The sequence below is a fragment of the Geospiza fortis genome, unplaced genomic scaffold, assembly GCF_000277835.1.
Source record: "Geospiza fortis unplaced genomic scaffold, GeoFor_1.0 scaffold878, whole genome shotgun sequence".
Classification (NCBI taxonomy): Eukaryota; Metazoa; Chordata; class Aves; order Passeriformes; family Thraupidae; genus Geospiza; species Geospiza fortis.
In genome coordinates, this window is record NW_005054471.1 from 239,447 (window position 1) to 252,615 (window position 13,169).

At 41.1% G+C, this 13,169-nt stretch overlaps 1 protein-coding gene across 5 annotated transcripts in view; it reads right to left on the reverse strand.

Annotated features, from left to right (window-relative positions):
* UNC13B (unc-13 homolog B) overlaps positions 1-13,169 on the reverse strand; it is a 180,911-nt gene that overhangs the window by 49,038 nt on the left and 118,704 nt on the right. For all 5 annotated transcript variants that reach the window (XM_031062858.1, XM_031062855.1, XM_031062859.1 and 2 more), the window contains 9 exons: positions 12,407-12,576; positions 11,427-11,542; positions 9,449-9,612; positions 7,275-7,425; positions 6,217-6,285; positions 3,886-3,975; positions 2,308-2,442; positions 1,371-1,504; positions 391-476 (listed from right to left, as the gene is read on the reverse strand). In XM_031062858.1, the coding sequence (XP_030918718.1) occupies positions 391-476; positions 1,371-1,504; positions 2,308-2,442; positions 3,886-3,975; positions 6,217-6,285; positions 7,275-7,425; positions 9,449-9,612; positions 11,427-11,542; positions 12,407-12,576 (1,115 nt within the window). The remainder of the gene's footprint in view (positions 1-390; positions 477-1,370; positions 1,505-2,307; positions 2,443-3,885; positions 3,976-6,216; positions 6,286-7,274; positions 7,426-9,448; positions 9,613-11,426; positions 11,543-12,406; positions 12,577-13,169) is intronic.

Genomic DNA, 13,169 nt, shown 5'->3' on the forward strand with positions numbered 1-13,169 from the left:
TCTGTGCTGTATTATCCAGGGAACTAGAGCCATGATACAACTCAGACTCCATCAAATTCTCCAACCCTTTCTACCACAGCACAATGGAAGAGGAAGCTGCTGCTGATCCAAGCCATTGTAACTTCTAGGCAAAAGGGAACTTCTGATTTCAAATGAACTCCTGATGTCAATGAATAGCTTCCAACACAGCCTGACATGGAGGTCTACAGCTTATGCAGACCTCAGCCTCAGTTCTGACCATAAACCAGCTGTGCACAAACAAACAAACCACTAAAAATCCCCACTCCTATCAGTGATGCTACTCAAGAGCTTAAGCCTCATTTTCACCAAACGGATGGAGAACAAGAGACCAGCAACAAGTCAGCTCACAGCAGCGAGACATTCTCTTACCTTCCATGGCATATTTCATATCCTGGGCAAAAAGACTCCACATCACTTCTGCGCTGATCTTTCCAACTGCAAGCTCCTGAGGAAACCTGAGGGGACATTTGGAAAAGGCTTTGGCATATGTCAAAGCAAAGGGCTCTTCTTTATTTAGCTCTGAGCTATGCTACAAGCTGAAAAGCTCAACCTTCACCCTAATGGACCAGGTGAAAATCACAGATCATGGACTAGACTCTATGGTACAGATTAGGTAAACTAAAAAATTTATTTCACTCAAAAAGACAGGCCGTGCATATCTTTCCTAGAAGAGGTGCACACAGTCGTTCTGGGAATGTGATCTCTACACCCTTGCACCATTTTCCCCTTCCTTGTCCATTTTTTTTCTTTCTCCTTTTTGAGGGTTACTAGGCTGACAGGTGACTGCTAATCATGTTAGATCAATGATGATTAGGGCACAATCCAGATCTCTGTGTGTAATACCTTGTAGCATCTCTGTCTCTCTCTGCCCTGTGGGACTGCAGGAGGGGTATCCGCCAGTTGAACAGACCCATTTCAGGGTCCTTTCCAATGCTATGCAAACTCCACCCAGTGCAATCTCCCAGCGCTGCATTGAACACCATGTTCCTAAGCCACAGTGTAAGGCACCACAGCACTACTGTGTGCATTAATGTGCACCCCGGAACTGCTCAACATCAGAAAAAACCAAAAGAACTCTCACCCCAGTTTCAGGTGCCTCCCTGAGTTCAGGATTGTAATAATCAGGGTGTTTGTGTTCGAACGCCATCGTAACTGAACCTTTTGAAACTCTTCCATCCCAATCAAAAAGTTATTTATATAGACAGAGACAGATAAGACAGAAAGACAGACAGACAAGATAAGTACTTCTATAAATGCACAAGTGACAGAAGAGATAGAAAGCAGTTTAACAAATAAAGCAGAGCAGACACAGACTAGCATTAGCCACACATGACACAGAGGATTCTTACTGATTCAGGACTGGGGTATAAGAATTCTTGTCCTCTTCTATGATGGAAACTATCAAAGTGATGAGCTTGGGCCAGAAGTCAAGGTTTCTGATGCTGGGGCCCTGTTCCTCGGCAGGAAGGTCCTGAGTTTTGTTCTGAGAAGGAAGCCATTGGAAAACCAGCATAAAATGTAAGCGCAAAGAAAAAGCTGGCAAATGCAGATCACCATGCAAACTCCAAGCACACCTGTGCCCCCTCTCTTCCAAAGAGCTTAAAATTATTAATAACTGTGGGCAAATTGTCTGATCTAATGCAAAACACAGTAACACACCAAACCACGTTGCTGACTGCTGGCCTCAAACCCAACTAATCCCTGTTTTGTCATCTACCATGCCAGGAGCAGGCCAGGCTCCAGGAGACCTGCTGAAACATCATTTGCCCTAAGCCTATTCCAAATACTTGCTCTTTAGGCACCTGGTTGGTGACTGTATCCCTGCTGATGTGCTGCGTGTGCATTACTACAGAGAGGCCAGTGGAGCTCTCACACACTTGAGAAGAGTTTGTGTCTAGAGGCACCTCCTAAACCCGGTGCAGGATACTGGGTGCCTGAAAACAAGGCAAAATCTCACTGCTTGAGGCTTACATATGCTAATAACAGCTTCCTTGATCAGCCTACATTTGCTGTAATTGGCTTTTGCTCACTCAAAGCTACATCAAACCTTCCCTTCAGAAATAACTGCTGAGGCTGGCAAAACACATCATAATTAGTTAGTGTAAAACAATTATCATCCTCCCCTTACTAATTAGTGCTCATTAATTGATTACAGATTTTCTGCAGTCAGAAGATAACAAGTCATGCAACTTTGTTTGGGCTGGCTTTTTGTATCAATTATTATTCTTGTTATTAGCTTAAGAAAGTAAGAAAAATTCAATTTCTGCCTGCTTATCAGCTACTCACAGGATCTGTCTGGTACTCCCGACTGTACAGCTCATGACAGTTGTTGAAAATGTACTCGTAGGTGGAATTGAGGCAAGCTTTTACACAATCCTTCACCACCTGGCTAGCTCGGGGTGGACTCTGAAGCTCTTGGACCTGGCAAGAGGACAACAAAGAGAGTCAAACAAAGCACAGTTCATACATCAAACAGGGAAAGGACACATCAGTATTCCAACTACTCAAGGCTCAGTGGATCCGCTTTCAGCAACTTGCGACCTGAAACCACAAATGGGCCACTCTCCACAGGCATAAAAAAGTAGTGACAACACTTATCTCCCCACAGGACCATTTGAAGCATAAAAGAGATTTTGATGCAAGGAAGATTCCCCAGAACAGACAGATCATGTGGCTTGATATGTGTATAATCTGAGCCAAACACACAATTTCTGCTGAATTTATAGGACTTTGTTACAAAGCCTGCAGGCAATCTTCCCCAGCTTTGGAAGAACATGCAACAGACCAGGAGAGCAGTTTACATCTGATCTGCAAAGTCTTGCCAAAGACCACTCATCTACCTCTAAATACAAAAAACTTTCATTAAGGACGTCTTTCATCACAAGCTTTATTGAATTTTAAAACAACCAGAATCATTAGGGACATGCCAACTGATACACCTTCTCCTCTTGCAACAGCAGCTGTTTTCATTATTTTCATTGTTACACTATTTTAGGAAAATGCTGCAGAGGTACTATAAACTAAACAGGCAATTCTGACCCTGCAAATACAACTATAACCTGACAATTTTGATATTTTCAGTACCTCTAAACTTTTCAGAGTATCTCTATAAATCAAGCTTCCAACACAGACAGACTGTCTGAATGAATACTCTTAAAATAAAGATCTAAATCATCATTTACACTAGGGCTTAGGTGTAAAATTTTAAGCACTTCTTGAAGCAGCTCAAATTAAATACTTGCTTTGGTTTTGATAAGATAAACATTTCTAAGTGGCATGTACTAACCAACGATATTAGGTTGTAATCTTTTAAAAAAGTTTAGAAGCTAAAAATCAGAAATATAAAATAAACTCATTACACATTGCTAAGACAATAAACTTAACTATGAAACCAGCACATTAGCATTCATAACAACCCTCCTGGATCTCTACTGAGAGATATTATCCCATTTTAGTATCTCATCCTCTACAAGAGAAACTCTAAAATATTTACTAGATAGTGAAAAACCTTCCTAATGTTATTAAAAAGGCAAATTATCTTCTTAAAACTAGACAATTCCCTTTATTCTTCCTCCTTTCCAATTTTTTTCTGTTTTTTTTGCAAGGGAAGGCAGGAGAGTGTTGTGCCATTTTTATGACTGAAGAATAATAGGGGAAAAGCAATTTACATCTTCATAATGCAAAATACAGAAAAGTAAAGACAAAACGTGGATGTTTATATGTGGTCAGCAGATTATTTCCATTCTCCTTAAGTGTCTAAAGAAAAACAACATGAAACAATGGTTTGAAAATGGGAAAACAAATCCTGGGGGGGGGGGGGGAAAACTGCAGAGATGCCATTCCCATCCCCATCCATATCCCTACCTTCATCCTGAAAAACGTGATGCTGGTCAGCAAATCCACTGTAGACTTCAGGTCCTGCAGCCTCTCACGGCTGCTGGCTGGGAAGTTATTCTGTTGACAGAAAAGGGAAATCCTGTTCAAAAGCACAGTCAGATCCATGTAAGGCTTCAAGCATGTGCTAAATAAGGAAACTGTCTTGGAAACATTTCCTGCTCAAGAAGCTTGTACCAGTCAAAACAATACTCAATAAATCAGGCCTTTTTGCTGCAGAAGCTTATCTGTTTGCTTAATTATATAGCTTCTCATATAAATGTAAAGTCTGTGGATGCCAGGAGACTGACAGCCCTTGGTGGCAGGGACAGTCTCCTTGGCTGTAAAAGGAGTAGGCTGGGAACAGCCCCACCACTGGCAGCCCTGGCCTTTTGCCTGAGGTTATGTGAGACCTTTCCTTTCTGCACTCAATGCTCCAGTTTTTTGGCTTCTCTTCTGAGATGCCAAGGGGTGTGGTGCATTCAACAGCTCTCCAGAGAAGTAAACAAGACCAAGAAGGAAAAATTAGCACAGTTCCCATAAGACAGCACTGGAACTAGCTAGAACCCTGTGAGATGCCATATGTAAACACATATGCTGAATGCAGCTAGCTTTGCTTTTTTTGCACAAAACTCTTCCCTTTCCAACCTCAGGCACTGTGCCCTTTCCAACATTCCCACTGTCTCCTGTGGGCCTGTGTCCTTTAACAGCATTCATGTTCCTCAGCATGTTCTTACATTCAAGCTGATGGGATTTGTTTTGCTGCAAGTAAAACAGCAGGAGCAACCTTCTCTTCACATAATCTCTTCATATCTGCATGTTCAAAAATGATTAGATATGAAGGTGAAAAGGGCAGAAGGGAACAGTTTTCACTTTTTACTGAGGACTTGCAGAACAATATGCTGTCTCTTGACAGTAGTAATTGAGTATTACTGAAGTTCAGCTAACCACTGAAGGCAATTGATGCTTTTTGCAGTCATTTGTAGATGGTCCTTCTCAGACAACTCTCCTTTTAAAAGTTAAGCTGTCCACACATGGGTTCTCAGGAACTCAGGGTATTTACCAAAATCAAAGACTTCCATGGGTAAAGACCTAAATACAAACTATTTGAAGAATATAAATTGTCATCTCCTGTTTGGAAAGCTGCAAACTAACACCTTTTCTTTCAAAACTTAACCTACCCTTTAGGGTCTTAAAATAATTACTAAATGCTCCCATAATGCTTCAGTCATTTCTCCAAATGTAACGTCAATTAGATTACACCCAAATTATTTAAACTACACAAATCTTTCCCGGTCCTTTATGTAAGATCTTGTTTGTGCACATTTCAGTTGCATTAGCCACCAAAAAGCAGCTTTTACTGAACACCAAGGAAACAAAAAAGGCAGCACTGTTACAGATTCCTATTGTCATAGGTGGATAATTTTCCCTCTGCTACTCCATGGATCAGTTGCCTCTATTCAGACCTTCTCTTTCTAGTAATGTAGCTTTAGAATAGCTCTTCACACAATATTCCTTTTATCTTCTTTTGCACCTCTCCCCTTTTCCATTTTTTTGTCTTCCTAATGTACCTCTCTTTATCTTCTCATGTTTTTCTCCTCTATACATTTTTCTATGTTTCAGGTAAATGCTGAAATCAGATGTAGATAACTAAATAAAATCGAAGCTCACATTTTGCCACCATTTTCAAAGTTTTCAATGAATTAGTCACTGACTGAAATAATATAGCAAGGAATTTGAGGGAAAAAAACAGCCAAGTCACATAATAAGATAATATTGACTCAGGAGTACTAAGGAAAGAAAGTGGAGGGTTTATGAAGCTTGTTGGACTAATGCTAACATCTGAAACTCATCTCTTCACAATCTGCTGAAGTGGGGGGATCTCAAACCTGATCTTACATTGTGATTTGAGTTTGCCAAACCTTAAATAACTGACAACATAGTGCTCTAAAATATTTCTTTCATAGTAGGGGAGAACAAGTCTATTTTCTATTTTTACATGATACCTGAAGTAGCTGATAAGAGTAATTCAAATTATTTTATCCAATCCAACTTGGATTGGAAACTTCTGGGGAAGTATCAGAGATAAGCACAGTTCACAATGCTCAAATTATTTCAGAAGTCCTGAGCAAATTACAACGGAAATAAAAAACAAGTTCTAAGTTCGATCCATGAGCAAAACAAAATGGTACATTTGAGCAACAAGCTTGTCATGACAATTCCTTAAGACACCAACTATGCAAGAAGTTAGAAATGTAAGAGAACTCTAAATGTCGTGTTTCCACTCTGCCCACAGAAAGGATTCTGTTTATTCCTACTCACCCTGTACATTGAGAGATCAATCCGAAGTGAATTATGAAGCTGATCCAGAAGCTTTACAAATCGTTCTTTCTGTTGAGCAGAAAGCACCAGTAAACATTCACATATCACCACCGTCCAATCCATGTTCAGAGTAAGGAGCAAAGTACCAGGTAATCAGTGTCAGATCTCATGAGAGCAGGAGAAAGCAGTATGGATAGATGGCATTGTGCAAACAGTATTTTCTTTCAATTCTTGGATTTACTTTAAAACTGTATTTCTGAAGTCTGTGAAACATCACAATTGTCAGAAAAAACACTCCATTGTCACTCTGAAGTAGAGGCAGAACAGAAACCATTCTGACTTTCCATCTGCAATTTACACCAAACTTGTATTTGAGAGAAAATATTTATTCAGAGATGAAAGAATTACAGGCAAAAAAGGGTCTAATTCAGAGCAATGATACAGCTCTGTGATCTTATCTAGATAAGTGACAAGTACTACAGGCTTCCTATGACATAACTTCTTGAGGTCAGGTCTCTCCACTGAATTCTGATTTGGCATTGTGAACACTTCCTCAATCTATTAATAAATTCTTAGTCTGATGGGAAGCATGAGCTTTTCCAAATACTTTTCCAGCATACTCAACTCCACCACAAATTATATACAAAGCATTTTAACCATTAAGGGGATAGACTTCTTTTGTGGTGGTGCTTTTTTCCTCCTAAAGCAGTTGCTGTTTTTAAAAACAAAGTTCTGAAATTATGAGATCACACGGTATATTTTACCAACAGCACTAACATGCAGAGTTAGTATTGTTTGCTCATTCCATACCATCTGTGCTCCACTGTAATGTGAACACAAAGAATCAACATCACCATGCATTACTCTGATTGATAGCTGAAATGTGTGATGATGAAGACAATAAACCCATGGTCTTTGTCTGGTATAAGAGTTCCACTGCTTCGAATTCCTCACAAATTTAATGTTCTTTAAACAGAACAAATTATTTACTCAAGGGTGGAAGCACTGTAGCAAATTAAAGAAGTCCAATCACAACACCACCAAACCCACAAACCTACCCCAAAATTGGAGGCTGCAAAGCGGTCCGAAGCAGACACATTTGTGGAGGCAGTGGTGTGTGCATAATAAGCATTGATATTGGCAAGTAAGGTGCTCATCACAGCTGGCACGCCTGGGCACATGTATTTAGAGGAGAGACATGCAAAATGCCTGCAAAAGGACAGTGATGTAAGTCATTCTGGTCTCTTTTGTGCAGCAAGACTTGACTTTACCCCTTTAATAGACCCCTTATGCTGGCGGGCACCATGAACAGATGGAAGTTACATTTCATCACTTTACAGAACTCCAGCATCTCAGAGCTTTTATTCAGAAAGGTGCCATCTACACAACAGCTCAAAACAAAAAGAAATCCCTTCACTGCAGCCATTTCCCGATCATAAAACAGCTTCTCAGCCATTAGCTGCCGACAGTACGTGACTTAGTGATGCCCTGGGTCCTGATGCCAATTCCTAGAACCAAGCCTGACACAAGGAAATTGACACAATTTGCTGCTGCTTGAGGCAGACACAGGTTTTGAGGTGTCATGAGGTGGCAGCAGCTGGAAAGCATTAATGGCCAGTCAGAGTACACACTAGTGTTTCTGTGCTGCACTGATATGTGTGATTCCTTATGGCTAACCCATTCAGCCTGCAAGAAGTGTGCACGCTCATCTGCATCTTCCCTTTCTCTCATTAAATGCAGGGAACCTTCTCCCAGGAAATCTCAGAATTATGCTAGGAGCATCCAGGCTTGTGAAATGATAAAAAAAAATTTTAAAATCTGATTGTCCTAAAAAAAAAAATTAAAAAAAAATCAGAGCTTAAGAGGTCATATATCATGGGAAATGGCAAGTTCATTTCAATAGGCAGAAGAGCTGGGGCATTTTTATGCACAAATACTCACTGAGAAATTTAATCTAATCTGGGAACCACTTTACAAATGTAACTTTCTCCCTGAGAGACTCATAGAATCACAGAACAGTCTGGGTTGGCGAGGACCTTTAAAGGTAATCTAGTCCAACCTCTGCAGTGATCAGGGACCCACTGCTCCAACCACACCAGGCTGCTCAAAATTCCATTCAACCTGACCTTGAACCTAACCTTCCAGGTTAGGCAGGACATCTACCACCTCTCTGGGCAGCCCAGCCTATCCATTCACTGTTTCATCACCTTCACTGTAAAAGATTTTGTCCTTTTATCTATCCCAAATCTAACCTCTTCAGGTTCAAAACCATGCTTGATACATAACACTTTACATACCAACTGGTCATTTAGGCACTGGGTAAATATAAGCACATGGAATGGCTTCATTTAGCTTTAAGAAGAGAAGCTGTGAGGAATGGGGGTCTAATCAGAGAGACTTCCACCTTCATCCTTGGAAATTTTTCACATCCCTGAGCAGCCTAGTCCAACTTTCAAGTTAGCCCTGCCATAAGCAGTGGCTAGACCTCCAGAGAAACCAGCCAATTCTTTTCCATTTTGGCTTAAACCAATAGGCAGAAAAGCTGCTTGCAAGGTGACATAAATGCAGCTCATAACTCATCTAAGAGCCCATAACCCAAAACTTTTAGCTTCTAATATGAAAAAGTTCACTTTTGTCTGCTACATTTTATATTACATTTGAAATAAGAAATGAGCTAAGTATAGCAATACTAGTCTTTAAGAGGAAGAATGACTGATCCCAAATCCAAGTAAAAGTATAGTGACAAGGAAAAGGGTCTTTGAAGATACAGAACTGCATTAACCTAGCTCCAAAGAGGACAAATCAGTGGCACCATTATTACTGAAACTTTCTGGAAGTGCTTTCAGCAGCACCTGGGAAATCAGCACCTTCAAAGAACTGTAACATTTGCCAAAACAGACATACAGGACAAATGCTTCCACAAAACCTCATCCCTTCTCATATCTTCAGAAACCTTCAGTGGGAACCTTGAGCAACACCTTTTTAACAGAAGAGCTCTCAGAGAGATTGGGGAGTCTCAAAACAGAAAGGGCAGACAAATAATTTTTAGACTTTGAGGACACTAGTGATTCAAAGACAGGAAGTCTCTTCCCATTCACAGTAAGACCTGTAAGGAGCAGCTGCCACTGCCAAGTCTTCCATTACTGATACACTTCATCTGCTAAACAGTGAGAGTTACATCTGTCAGTTACACCAATTATCTGCACTAAGGAACACAGGAAATGCATCTTACGTCATGGCCTGGTATATTGACTCAATGCCATAACGCATCGCAAATTCATCCACGATCTCTTGGGCTGTCTCATCAAAATACACCTTCCATGCATCATCTCCTTTGGCATCAGGGATCTTCACCACCCCATTCCCTTGCACATCTGTGAGATGGTGAAAGAGATTCTGAAAAACAAAACAAGAACAAGTCTGTATGTGAGGCTGCTGAAGCCGCTAAGATTCATGAAGAGCATAAAACTGCTGCTGTGGAAGCACTATCACAAATTTCTTCTTTCCTCTCCTCTTTTTTCCCCCTGCCCACTCTGTATTTTCTGCTTTTACCTTCTTTTCTTCTTGAACGAATCTCATAGCTGAATTTTTCACATGCATACCTACAACTTTACCCAGCAGACAATGTGAATGATTCAGAAGAGTGCTTCAGTGCACTGAAACCATACACTAATTAGTTTTCCTGAAACCTACGCATTTCTGTCCTCATCATGAAAATGTCTTAATATGGACAAGCTATTTAAACTAGCTGACGATACAGCTCTGTATCAGCATTGTAATTATTATTATACAGAACAGTCCAAACAGATTTCTCTTCCTGAAAAGGATACCCTTAAGATCGCCCCCACCAACTAGACACTTGCATTATTATTATTCACATAACCTTTCACTTTATCTAACACTGCAAAAGTTTTCAGCTATTATTGCTATTCAGAAATTGCACATTCAGCTCAGTGGGCTTCTCAGTAATCCTCAAATTCATGTCACTTACAGATTCATCAGCCTTTCAGAGAGTGGCTCCCTACAGTAAGCGATGCAGAAGTCTAATGATCTCATTAGTGGCTAGAGGACTCCGCTTTACAGTACTACTTTTCCTGATTATATTATTCTTGCTGCAAATCATCTTCATTTTAGAATACACAAAAAAAAGTGATAGTTAAAAAGATACCTATTTTCAAAAAAAAAAGAGTAGCAAATGAACATGCATGTTCAATGACAAAATCAAAACAGCTTACCAAATAGCAGCCATCACTGAAACGAAAAATAATAAATCTGTACTGAAGGATACAACACAGCCTACTAAAAGAAGCTTGCTTTCTGAGCTTCATATTTATCTTACAGAGAGTTCCCTGGTAAGGGCAGAAGGCACCACAGAGCTCCTCCAGCTCCGTGGCTGGATAAATATGCTGTTCTTGCAGATGAACGTTCCTCTCTGTGATACAACTGTCCTTCTCTGCGTAAGATGAACTTGCTTAACCCTCACTGACCTCAGGATATTCTTGTATACAGGGTTCTGACTACTCTTCCTTATTCAGGCACTTTTGAGACTGACCCTGCTGCCTGCCTTTTCTTTGACACAGACAGACTGGGCATCTCTCCAAGACAGGGTTTTCCCTCTAGTCTTTCTTGCAAGTCATCTTTGGATTTCTCCCAGATTCTGCAGCACTGCCTGTCTAGCTCAGTTCATCCTGAGACAAGTCAGTACCCAGAAACCTCAGCTTAATCTTCTGCTCCCCAACAGCTGTTCATAACTACACACCACTGCAGCAGGACAAAAGAATTTATACCACCAATATCTGCACCACTTAACAGCCCAAGACAGAGACTCTCTCCTCAACCAGAATTTACTCATAATGCATTTTAGTATACTTCCTCTAAAGAAAGACAGAGATACAGTACATATTGAAAACATCACTCAAGGAAATTCACAGGTTTCTCCACCTAAAACTCATCATGGGTTCTGAGTGAAACCAAAGCCTGATCTCTGACAGTAGCACAGCTGTGACAGTGGGACACACTGAGCCAGCCAGTGTCGGGGAGACAGCTTAAAGCTGCTCCCTGACAAATGTGAGTTTGATGATTCAATGTGTTACCACTGCATGGCAGGGAAAAGAAAGCTCAGCTAGGGCAAGGAGGAACATTTCAAGAAAATAAAGATCAGAAAATTGCTTTTTCAATTGTCAGAATGAGCAGATCTTCACACTTCTTACCTCATGAAGGCAAGTGTACTGAACATGATATGGAGCCACTTTCTCCTCGCCTTTGATCTCCACACTGATTTGCAGGCGAATAGCCCCGGACACTGCAGACTTATCTGTTCGCTTCTCTAGAAGGCAAAACCATCAGTAATTATCGCATTGTTCATGTTCAGAGTACAGCCATCTCAGGGTGACAACACAGGCAAAAGAAACTGCTGGAACCTCAGGCTGAGTCACCACAGTGAAAACTTTCTCTTTTCTTTCAAAACATTGAATAATACTAAGTAGACATGAGCAAAACAACTGCCATGATACACCCTCAATATGACACATCTAATTAGAACTATGCACATTCTTGGACATAAGACACCCTTTCTGCCAGCAAATGTGCTACAGGCTCTTGGATTCAGTCAGCTGAACTAGAACCACCAAGGACAGATTCCTTTCTGAGAGCAGGGCTGACTGATGTGGAATTTGTCCCTAACTTCACCTGAAGCACTGAACTCCTGAGAACTGCTGGAAGAAGATTTTGGATCTCCTAGGAGATGACAGGTTCACAGTGCCTGTCAACTCAGCACCACCTGGTTGCTTGCTAGGACTTTCTGCAACAGTCACTGGAAAAGGTCTCAACAACTTGCCAGCCCAGTGCAATGCACCTGATGTTCTTACAGAGTGCTAAAATGCTTGTGTTGACACCAAAAAAAAGAACACAGGACAGCACGTCTCCAGCAGAGGTGGGATAGAGTCTTGCTCCAAGCATTTCTTCCATTGTTATTTTTAAATAGCTGACAGAGAAGAAACATCAACCTTCTGGCACGTTACAATCCATTTTAACTGGGATCAGCTTTGCAGCTGCTCTGCAGCAGCATCATATGCCGCTGAAACCATGTAAACTTTTTTCCCTTCTTGTAAATTGTCCACATGTATCCAAGTGCTCTCAAACATTCCCAAACCAACACGTAACATGTTTTCAGCCCCAAGGCCCTGCTCACCAAGGTTGTACCACACATCCATTTCTCCGCTCAGAGTGCGAACTTCAATGATTGTTTGCCCCAGGAAATCATCTGACTCGCGTTTCAGCCTCTGCTTGACACGAGACTTGATGTCATCATCTTCATCCCACACTCGCACCTTGATCCGGTCAGAGGAATTATGGCACTCACTGCAAACAAGAGGAAATGTAATTTTAAGAGTGTGCAATGCAGCCAACATTTATTTGCTACATTCTCTGTAATCCTCTTGACTCACTCCTCCAACATCAGAGAGAGGTATTAGCAAAGTGTAAACAATGTGCATTTATTCAAAAGTGGAGTGTCTGATACGAACAACATAACACCTTGTTGGTGCACTCTAAATGCTCCTGTGACATGGCAAATACTCCAAATGCATACTGAATGACAGCCCTGCCTGACCTCAGCCATCAACTTCTGATTTCTCAAGCAGTGTGACTATGCTGCTTGTCCTCACTCTCAGCAGCAGCTCACAGAACTTGGGAATTCTCTTCACAGCTGTCAGTTTTGCTGTAAAGCCTACAGAAGCCAGGGGATAGCTAAGCTGGTAAATGCCAGCATACACCCCCGCAAAAAATGACAATCATCATCTAACTGGTTTCAACAGCTCTCTCCATCAATGACCTCCTGCTCAGCTGTACGCTGTAAGGGCTACCTGTCTTTATGCAGTTTCTAGGTTAGCACAGTGAAGACCTGTGACAAACACCCTTTGTGCTGGTTTCTAACAAAGGATAAATAGTTCAGG